Below are 11,010 nucleotides of genomic sequence, written 5' to 3'. Positions count from 1 at the left end.
GATGACCCACACTTTGCCCATGCAAGTTGTGGCCTCCCGTTCATGCAGAGGAGCGCTCACACCTGCGTTAGGTGGGTAAAGCCAGGCCGGAGGTGATCGCCCTGCCCAGCACAACCCGTCTCCTCCGGGCCTGGCCGCCAGCAGCCCGGCTGAGGGAGCCTGGGCCCGGGCTGCCGGAGCAACAGCCCCAACGCCGAGACCCCCCGCCACGGAGCGGGCTCAGCTCTCAGGCACCACCCGAGCGCCTCAAGCTTCGCGGAGGAATCTTGCCCCACGCCGCGCTCCGTCCGGGGCGGGGCGCGCTGCGCTGCGCTCGGCGCGGCGGCTGAGGGGGCACGCGGTCCGCTGCCCGCGCCATGTCGTTCCGCCGCGCCTTGGCGCTGGCTGCCTGCGGGCTGGCCGGCGGCTCCGTCCTCTTCTCCGCCGTTGTCGTGGGCAAGCAGCCGGGCCGCGGCAGCGACACCGACACGCGGCTGGGGAGCTCCTCCGCCACCGTTCCTCCCGCCACCGCCGCTCCTCCCGCCACCGCCGCTCCTCCCGCTGCCGCGGCGCCGCCGGGTTTGCTGCTGCTGCCGCCCTCCGCCTCCTGCCCGCCGGCCCCCGGCTGGATCGAGAGACCCGCCGCCAACAGCGGCTACTGGGACAGCAACTGGGACAGGTAGGAGCGGCGGGGCTGCGGCGGTGGGGCTTCCCTCCCCCGTCTGGCTGGAGACCACGCTGCCGGGCCGCGGCTGTGCCGAGGGTCCCCCCTGCCGCGGGGGAGGCGGCGGGAGCTGCTCTTAAATCCGCCCCCTCGGAGCCGCGTTGGAGGAGCGGGTGTCTGGGGGCTCAGAGTCGGGGCAGACGCTCCTCTGATGGGAAGGGGGCAGGGGGCGGCCCTGGGGTCCCCCTCGGGAGCTGCCTCAGCGCGCCCGCGGAGCCCCTGGCCCGGCCCCGCCGACCCGGCCCCCCGCCCGCGGCCCAGCCCCGTGGACAGCAGCTTCAGCCCCAGAGCCGAGGCAGGGGTCCGCAGGGCTCGTTGCCAGGTGGAAGCTGAGGTGGTCAGCGGTTCAATATAGTTCTTGAATATCCTTGCAATTCTGGAGCACCTGACTGTTCTGAAGGGAGCCTGCCTGCCTTGTGCTTTGTTTTAGACTGGTCAGAGATTTTCCCCTCTGTAAAGATGTGCAGATCCCTTTATTCTCATGCTTTCATCCAGCGAGATTGCAAAGCCTTAGGGCTGTGATGAGCGTGAGCACGGTATAGAAGATGTGCCTGTTTGGTTTTTCTTAACACAGTGTTAACCGTATCTCAGTATTGCTTGATGTCCACACTAAGATATTTCTGTTCAACAGCAGCACTCTCGCAGATAAAAATGGCTTGCACGTGCTAGGCACGTCTTAGGCCCACTATTGCTGTTGACTATCACACTGCAAGTTAGTGTTCTTAAATCCTTGTAAAGGTAATGTTGGTTTGAACCTAAAACGTACTTGTGTTCTTCATCAGAAATCCATTCACCCAAGGGTTAACTAGGTTTTGGGTTTTTTTCCCTGATTCTTTAATTAGAGTGTGCAAATATCTGTATTGAGCTTTGGCTCATTTAGCTTCCGTCTGGTAGAATTATCTCCCCAGGGAGACTTATGTCAGGCTCCAGTTTAATCATAGTAAATCCAAACTTAAGCACTAACAGATTTTTATTGTATAATCCATCCTGTTTTGACTTTTTTTGAGATGCTGCAGAATCAAATGCTCATATAAATAGGGCTATGTACACCCTGGGTATAAAAATAAAACTGACTAAATAAGGCTCTATCTGGTTACACGGTTACATTGAGGGAGGTACTAAAGCTATTTGTTTAACTGCAGATCCAGGCTTTTCTGATTCTGATAATGGTTTATTTTCTTCAAGGATTCTAAAGTATTTTCAGACTCATGTAACTTAACCAGTTCAAGAAGTGGGCATGGCGCTATAACCGGTGTTGTCACAATTGCCTGAACAATTATAGCTAGCTAACACTTAATAGCAGTTACTGTATTATATCACCATTCATCGTAGTGTGCAAACAGTGGAAGTGTATTGTGTAAATATCACAGATCAGTTTTAGTTTTCTACTTGGTGTCTACCACATGGCGTGGTGTGGGTTTGACTATACATGGTCAAAATTGTAGTTTTGATTTTTGGATGATGCTGGCAGAAACACTTTAACATGTTAGGTTGTTAAATGGCTTTTAAATACAAAGGGCATCTGATCACTTCTTTTGGGGAGCAGGGAATGGTTTACAAAGTCAAGTCATGAGCAAATAACCAGGTATTACAATATGCTTAACTGATGGTTTTTAAAGTTTGAAGCAAAAGAACACAAGTATCTTGTTTTCACAGAGGCTGACTGGTATGTTTCAGTGGCATGCAGGGCTTCCTGGAAGAAAGGTGAAATGGGCACTGTCATGGATTAAGTGGTACTTTCGTTTTAGTTAGGTGTAAAGGTGGTCCCTGACACTGCTGTTGCTTTTTAGCAAAGTTCTGTCCAGCTGCAATCTTGGGCAATTTCTTTTACAAGGGAATGTAGAAAACTGCATTAGTCAGCTTCTGAGTTTCAGTGGCCTAAAAGAACCTACTTAAATCAAGTCTTGGCAGTATTATAAGTTGTCCTGCTCATAAACTTTCTAAAACTAGCTTATGCTAAAAATACTGCTAAGCTTGGTGCCTTGTTAAAGTATCTGTTGCTTTTCAAAGTGCGTTTTACCATCAAGTAACTTCAGAGGTGGGGGGGGGAGAGGGCAGGACTTTCAGGCATTTCTTGTTACCAGTTCCTGCCATAGGATGAATTAATCCCTGTGTTACTTTCCAAATGTGCTTGATTGTTTTCAGACATTTTTTCTTTTTTCCTAATGTATCTTTCCAGCAATACGGTTTCTATTAAATCCAAAGAAATATCCTATGAAATAGCAATGGAAGTTCTTGTTATTGGACTATTATTTCATTTCGAATGCCTTGCTGAACTTTTTTAACAGCTTAAGAAATGTGTTGAACTTCATTGTTTAATAGCAATGAAGTTCATTCCATGTCTTTACTAGAGCAAAGTGGATGCAGGGCTTTTTAAAGCCAGTCTTGCTGAAATAAATAGGTATGAAATAGGTATATAGCCAGTCTTGTAGGAATAGGTATGTGAAGCAGCAGTTTTCTATGACCAAATCACCTTGTCTCAAGCTTAATAAAAATTAAATTCCTTATTAAAAAAAAAAACCCTATAAACAAATAAACCCTTCCAAGTTTAATTATAATAATGGAGGAAGTGAGGTCTGGTATGAATTAAATAAATACAGCTATTCCTCAGGTATGAGATCAAGGGAAAGGGTTTACGCTCCAAGGTGGAGAGACATAGCAAAAGGATTTATGCTGATGTGATAGAGGATCAGTGCAGAGAGGGGACCAGAAGACTGATCTGTGGAAGATTTGGGCAGGGTTGATGATGATAGTGCAGTGTTGGTGTCAGCAGTGAGAAGTCTGCAGCACTAATCTGTGATCTGTGATACTGGGGGAGGGAGGAGAAGAGCTCTGTGCTAGTAACCTCTTCAGGAACTGCATTAACTGTCTGGGTGATGTGCAAGGGAGAAGGTTGTGGTATGCGGAAAAGAGTATTAATGTGCAGTGTGACAAAATGGAAGAAAGACTAAAGTGGCATGAGGGGAGAGAGATGAAAAAGGTGAAAGGATAAACACTCCCAGCTGAAAAATAGAGTAGTGTTACTGGAGAAACATGATGTTACCTACTTTAAAGTGCAAAGCAATTCTCAATGTGCACTGCAGAGAGTTGGAGTCTTTATAGAGGGGTTTAGTCATTGGGTGTAAATGGGATTGATAAAGTGCAAATTTTGTAGGCGTTATTACAGGACCTTTTAGATACAGAACAGTTTCTTTCCTTTATGGAAAACACCTTTTCTTGGGTATCATTCATGGTTAGTTCTTCTTGTCAAAAAAGCTGCTGTTATACCTGTGACTGCAAATCAGTGAAAATCCCAATAACAGCTATTGAATCAACAGGAATTCGAATACAAACTCTCTGCTAGTGTTATCATCGTCTCATCCAGATAGATAGACTGTAGCTTTTTTATGTTTTAGTGTACACCATCTGTTTGCTTTTCTGTTGCCTTTTATTCCCCCAAGAATTAATTGAGAGGTGGCTGTCACTAAACAGCAAATTTCTGTGTCAGTTACACTTTTTAGCCTATGACATTAACTTATTTTTTTTAACGCAGGCTTTTGTTTATAGCTCTTGCACAATGGTTTGAATCTGTTTTGAGATACAAATGGCTAAATAGTCAATTTTAGTACTTCAGCTATATATAGAAATAAGGCAACCCTACCCATCTGTAAAATTCCTATGCCTTTTATTATCCCCTATCTAAAAATGGTGTTTTAAATGTGTTTGTTTAGACGTGAACCATTGGCTCTTATCAACCTCAAAAAGAAAAATGAAGAAACTGGGGAGGAAGAACTTTCCTCACGCTTAAATCACTTCAAAGCAAAAGCCACCAGGCACATATTCCTTATCCGTCATTCTCAATATAATTTGGATGGCCGGGCTGATAAAGACAGAACTCTGACCCCACTTGGTATGTATGACTGACTTAGAAGCATCATGCTTTGCATTTAGGGAATATTGTTTTTCATGTGCTGCCATCCTGATGAGTACAGGTCAGTAACTCGGCTCTGTTCTGGGTTTCGCTGCCAAACCTTAATCCGCTTTCTGGATCCTTTGTGCCAGCAGGATGTCATGAATAACTTTGTCTTTTCCATTTTTGATCCATTAAATCCAAGCATAAAACCTGCTTTACAGAGTTGTAAACACACTCAGTTGTAAAGAAACTTCACAAAAGAAATTTCAAATTAGCTTGAGATTGCTAGAGCAGATTTTCATACAAGCTGGCATAATTCCCCAGGGCGAAGGCTTTTAAACTTAGCTCCATTACTGACTTTGGGATAGATTTCTTTTAAAGCGTGGCGTGTATTTCTGTTACTTAATTTGCTGATTTTGAATAAAAAGAAAATTACCCCTGACTTTCAGTTGGAGTATTTATAATTAAATACCTCTCACTTTTGCTCCTAAGCACTATTTCTGGGAATACTGCTCATCAGCTATAAGAAATGAGGATAACCTCTGCCTGTCTGAATTCACTGAACTGTGACAGTGGACACTTTCTTGACCACATGTATGCCAGCAGTGTTTTGAGGGGGGAAGAACTGTTACTGTGCAGTGCTGCTTGAGGTTTTGGAAGTCTGGGGCCAAATGTTTAGTATAAACACTTTTTTGTTCCCTGCAAGTCTCTATCACCAGTGCACAAACAGGAGTGAAGTGGTGATTTCAGGACTAAGGTGCTATCTTAAACTGGTAACAAAGTATAATCTTAATCCCGTCTACCCTGTGCCTTGGGTAAATTACTTTAACTGTTGTCTTTCTACCTATCTATGTGGAAGATGGAATAAAGCCTTCCCCTGGTTATCAAAGTGCTGTCCTTAAGTGCTGGGAGCTGGTGTTGCCTTTATGAAAAATGCCCTGTCAGGTCTGAGTGCATCTGTTTGTCAGAGTCTCATCTTCTGTGCTCCCTGAACATAGAGATGGCAGATGGCTTGGGTCAGCACTACCTTTTATTGGAAGTGGCTCCCTTGGGATGGTGCTAACAGGGATATTGAATACTTTAGTGAAAGTCTCTGAGTAATTTTGTTTGTGGTGTTAAACAAAACCCAAAGCAACTAATTTTTCCTATTGATGAAATAGGACTTGAAATTGTCCAGCCAATAAGCTTGATAATAAGTAAGGAATAAGTAGTGACTCTGGTAAAAATGCTTTCCAGTTACTTTTTGAAAGGAAAAAACCTGACATAAATGGAGACCTTTGATGTTTACTGGACAACTCTTTTGGTAGTTTGTGTGAGGTGCTTACATGACTGTCACCAATTTATATAATAATTTTTAAGGTCGAGAGCAGGCTGAACTGACTGGAAAAAGGCTGGCAAGTTTGGGAATAAAATTTGATCAGATTATCCACTCCTCCATGACTAGAGCAACTGAAACAACTGAAATTATAAGCAAACATCTCCCAGGTAAGTGAGTTCCCTTAATTTCTCATTGTCTTCTGATCCTTAAAAGTGCTTCCAGTAGAATTTTGAGCTTGTCCTTAAGGTTGAGATATTTAGTCAACTTCCAGCCCTGTGTGAATGTCTGTGTTTATAAAGAAACTAACAACCCTAATTCTGCTTGTCTCCAATTAGCAGTAAGCATTAACTGACATACAGCTGTTGATTAACATCCTTGCAAGTGCAGTTCTGCAAAGTGCAGCAGACTGGGAAGACTCAATTTGCTGTGCCAGGCTGGTCTGGCTGTTCTCTACTGGAATAAACTTAGTCTTGCTGATGACAAACCAGTTGTGTTGGAGAGATTCATGCCCCTTGGTAGGAACCGTGTAGACTAAAATGGTCTTTAGGATGGAGAGGAAGGCTTCCTCAAAGAAAGAATATGAAAAATGCATTGATTGTAGAGTTGTGGGCCTGTTTGCAGTGGCATGTGGAGTAACAACTGCTTTCTGAATGTGTATTTAATATTTCAGGAGTCAAAAAAGTTAGTACTGATCTGCTGAGAGAGGGAGCACCTATTGAACCAGACCCTCCAGTCTCTCACTGGAAACCAGAAGCTGTGGTAACTTTTTACTTTTTCTTTACTTGTTCTCTTTTGTTGGGGTTTTTTTTAATAGACTTTATATTGACAGTAATGTACAGAGTCCGAGCTGATGCTTTTCATCACAGACCTTAGATAACTGCATACTTTTCTCCTCCCCAGTAAGTGTAGAGAACAGTTAAAATACTTTAAAATCCTTAACTCTGAACTCTGTGCCATTAGCAGTATTATGAAGATGGAGCTCGAATTGAGGCAGCTTTTCGAAACTTCATTCATAGAGCTGATGTAAAGCAGGAAGAAGACAGCTACGAGATCTTTGTCTGCCACGCCAACGTGATCCGCTATATTGTGTGCAGGTATGTGTTGCATTGCATGTTCCTCTGCTCTTTAACACCCCATAGTTCTACAGAATTAGTGGTGGTTTATGGCACCGCTGAGCTAGGGGCGCTCTGTTTTTGATTTGGTTTGTTTGAAGTGGTTGGAGATCAGTGCCTGCATTGTGAGCAGCTGCTGCTGCTGCAACTTCATCACAGGATTAATTTGCAGATACAGGACAGGGTTGAAAATTGAAGCACTTTGATTCTAATTCTGAAGTGAAATGGCTGAATTGGTGAGACTCAAACCCTTTTTGTATGCTCGAACAGTCTCTTTAATACCATATGGCTCTGCTTCCCATAAAACTAAGGACAGTGCTGGTGTGGGCTGTTGGAAAAGACAGCAAATAGAGCATGACTGGATGCCTCTTTTTGAGATGATGAGATTTGATCTTACGTAATGAAAGATTCATTTAGTTTTGAGAATTATTTACTAATGGAAATTTTTGTATTATGCTCAAATTGTATTAGTGTGGTTTTGCAATAACATCCAGTATTGGATTAGAGCGAGAGTGAGTCTTCCCACTAACATCAGCGTTGTTCATGAAGGCAAAGACAGTTCTGGAGCTTTGCCTGTCTCTGTATCCAATCAGCTGAGTCTCTTCTGTTCCTCTTCCCTATCAACAAAGCACTGTCTGTAAGATAATTTTTCTTGAGCAGGACAGATGTGATTAAACTTTAATCTGATCAATACCTACAATTTCAGTTAGCTCTCTTTAGCTGACCTAGTTAAATGCTGGCCTGTCTGCTCTGTGGACTGCTTTATTGCTCTTCAAAATTGCTACACTTAAAATTATTGATTAGGTAAAAACAGAATATTCTTTCCTGTGTCAAAAAAAGATTGTCTTTCTGCTACCTAGGCTTTTTCTGAAATACTTTTTCTCTTTGCTGTTTCTTCTCTCTTCTTCTATTCTGCGCCTGTTATTCCAGGCTATTTGATATCACAATTGGACACACACCATGTAGTGCTCCCTTTGAATCTGTCTTGACTGTAGCTGTTTTACTTAATTTCTTCGTTTTTCTACAAGACTGTCATAAGAGCCAAAACCAAATTATTCGTCAGTATCTGAGGCAAACCACATTTGAGACAACGTGGTTTTTTCCATCCACTTACTACAATTGATTGAACTCCTGAGGCTGTTCAGTTAGGAATTGTAGAACAGCTGGAGACTAGCTGTGATACTGTATTTGTACAAAAAGCACAAGGTAACTCTTCTTGCCACTTCTGGGCAGCAGTATAGCTGATGGAAAATAGTTCTGGTGCATTTCTTCCATGGGCACATGTGGGCACTTAGAATGAATCCTGTCTCGTTACCTCTTCTTGGCTGTTATGTACTGTCTGTGTTGATAAGGCTAAAATAGTGTGTGAAAGTGTGCTGTTTGCCTTTGGTCTGTGGAGGAGGCCATCTCGTCTACCCATCCTGAACTGCGCAGGGTTCTGTGGTCCTCAGCTGGCCAAGTGACCAGCTTGAACCAATCCCATCTATCTGTCTGTGGCTCAGCGCGCTCCCAGCAACCAGTCAGCATTAGAGCTGCTGCCTTCTGTCCGTTTGAATTAATCCTGTCTACAGTAATCACACCCATCTGCTGGACTCCGCTTGTGTGAGTGCGTTGCTGGCACTGGCCCAGTTCTCAATGCTGCGTTCTCCCAGCGCTCACACAAGAAAAGTGTATTTTCTAAGGCTGTGGATGCTGTGAGGGCACATTAATATAACAACTGTTTATGATGAATGACTAATATATTCATTTTTTATTCTTTTTTTTTAACAGAGCATTGCAGTTCCCCCCAGAAGGCTGGCTGCGAATGTCTCTTAACAATGGCAGCATAACTCACTTGGTGATACGTCCGAATGGAAGAGTGGCACTTCGAACACTGGGTGACACAGGTTTCATGCCTCCAGATAAAATCACTCGCACCTGAATGAGCAGAACTGATGGCTCTCCAGGAGCTGCCTCTAGTCTCTTTGCACTAGTACATCCAGCTGCCGTACCACTAGGTTTTGATCTGTTATGTTGGGGTGTGATGCTGTCTTAAAATGTCCTTTAGCCCTTTGCCTCCTTCATACATATTCATATCTGCCTTCCAGTACAGAAAAGAAGATATCTCTGTAAGCCTGGAGCTCTCCAATCCTCGAGTATTCCCCAAACCTCAAAGCTGAGCTGTGGAATACAAAGAGCTTGAATGTCTGCTCAGCAGTTCCAGGAGCACTGACTTCCCCTCACGCCGCCGTGACTTTCTATAACCAAAGCAGCTTGCATCTGTGGGTATTTTTCTTGTGCAGGAAAGGAGTGGGAGTGGGAACTGGAAGGATCAGCCTTGTATTACTGCAACTGAAATGGAAGGTGAGCCGGCTTGTTTCAGCTCCTGCAGGAGAGGTGACAAACAGGGTATTCCGCTGTTCAAAGGGATAAGGCATCAGGTTTTGTAAGTGGTTGAGGATGTATGTTTGTTGTGTCATTGTTCCCCTCTGCCCCCAACAAGCTCATGCAAAACTGTGCCTGGAGGTTGCAAGCATAAAGCAAAGAAAGAGGATAAAAACCTATTTATTTGCCTCAGACCTGTGGTGCTAGAATTAACTGCTGCTTAAATTAAAAGTGTTCCTCCATCCTCAGGAAGTATTTTAGCTATTCTGAACAATGTCTTTCAATTTTGTAAAGCCTTTAACTAAAACTTGGTCTGTACAAGGATGTAGGGATGAGTTTATAGCAGTGAGATGGAAGAAAAGGAAAGCAGCAGTCATCTTCTGAAAGTGCTTCTGGTACTGACACATTTTTCAGTGCTTTCACCCATTGATTGGCATTTGTTGATCCCTTGCTTTCAGAATAGAGACATCCCACCACTGAGGTCAAGTGGTGATAGCTCAGGGCAGGTTCAGCAGTACTGGAGCAAACTGGTGGTGCCAGAATAGTGAATAGCTGTGGGGTGGCTTGTCTAGGCCAAGTGCATCGCACAGGCAGAATGCTCCAAGTGGCTCCTTCATTCTGACCCTTCTGAGCTTGTTCTAGGGAATGTGCAGGTGGCTGAGAACCAGGTTTTGTTTTTGAGGGGAAGGGTCTCAGCTTGAGGATGTTTGTTGGGCACCTGAACCAGTGCAGTAATTTGGCTCACTTCTTAATAGCCGGAATGTCAAATTTCACCATATGCATAGTCTGCATTGGTGCTAGCACACACACTAACAGGACAGCAAACCCAAGTAACTTGTTTGACAGGTTCTCTTGTCACCAAGAATGTTGATGAGACCCTACACTTGCTCCTGTCAGAGCTGTATGATGCATCATCCCAGCACCACCTAGCAAGATGTGGTTTAATGGCTTGTTTAATCCAGCAGTGTGAGTTCAAAGAAATGGGGCTAGTAGGGAACAAAACGTGCTAGTCATGTAATGCAAGTTTTGGGGGCAAGAGGAAACCATCATGATGTATCTCTCATTGATGCAATGAGAATAATTTATCAGTTTTTGTCTATTAACTTTTTAAAAGTTTTGAATAAAATTAACTGGTCTGTCCTTCTCGTCTCTTCAGTTGAACTGCTGTATGAGTGTAAATCAGGTAGAATACATGGCTGGAGTGCTTCACAGGGACTTGTGTTCCTGCTGTGGGAGCAGCCTTTGCATCCCATGTTGCTTGGCAGGGGGATGCTTAATTACCAGCTTTGTCCTTTTAACTCTAAACAGCTGAAATGTAAACCTGAGACAGTAGCTTAGCTCAGAGATAATGATCATCACCCCCAGAAACACGTGTGCAAGCACTGCCATTTACAGAGGGGCTGCATATGCTGGCATAACCCTTTGGATGCTGGCACATTGGGAGTGACAGGGCTGTGTCCCTTCCTACGGGGTGGAACAGGAGCAGTGACACAAGCAAGTAAGTGGAATATTTTGTGCAGTTTTATTTGTGTGTGTGTACACAGCCCCTCCCACACCTGCCCTTCTACACCCCAGTGAGAGGTTCCTGCAGACAGCCAGAGGCCACCCTCCACCTCTTTGC

General features: G+C 44.3%; 1 protein-coding gene across 2 annotated transcripts; it reads left to right on the top strand.

Moving 5' to 3' along the window:
- Positions 1 to 278: 278 nt before the first annotated feature.
- On the top strand, positions 279 to 10,529 carry PGAM5 (PGAM family member 5, mitochondrial serine/threonine protein phosphatase). Of its 2 annotated transcripts, none has more exons than XM_030501644.1 (6): positions 279 to 658; positions 4,414 to 4,592; positions 5,955 to 6,080; positions 6,584 to 6,672; positions 6,874 to 7,007; positions 8,796 to 10,529. In XM_030501644.1, the coding sequence occupies exons 1-6, from the start codon at positions 357 to 359 to the stop codon at positions 8,944 to 8,946; spliced, it is 981 nt and encodes a 326-aa protein (XP_030357504.1). In that variant the 5' UTR covers positions 279 to 356; the 3' UTR covers positions 8,947 to 10,529. The 2 variants fall into 2 exon arrangements, with proteins under 2 accessions (XP_030357504.1, XP_030357505.1); XM_030501645.1 differs by having other exon boundaries at positions 295 to 658; positions 6,877 to 7,007.
- The last annotated feature ends 481 nt before the right edge of the window (positions 10,530 to 11,010 follow it).

Source organism: Strigops habroptila, chromosome 11 (assembly GCF_004027225.2).
Source record: "Strigops habroptila isolate Jane chromosome 11, bStrHab1.2.pri, whole genome shotgun sequence".
NCBI lineage: Eukaryota > Metazoa > Chordata > Aves > Psittaciformes > Psittacidae > Strigops > Strigops habroptila.
Note: the sequence above shows the minus strand (reverse complement) of the source record. Positions and strands in the feature narration are given on the sequence as shown.

Coding starts and splice junctions, on each gene's coding strand:
- PGAM5 (XM_030501644.1), top strand. CDS start 357: ATGTCGTTCCGCCGCGCCTTGGCGCTGGCTGCCTGCGGGCTGGCCGGC. Junction 659..4,413: donor TGGGACAGCAACTGGGACAG/GTAGGAGCGGCG, acceptor GTGTTTGTTTAG/ACGTGAACCATTGGCTCTTA. Junction 7,008..8,795: donor ATCCGCTATATTGTGTGCAG/GTATGTGTTGCA, acceptor TTTTTTTAACAG/AGCATTGCAGTTCCCCCCAG.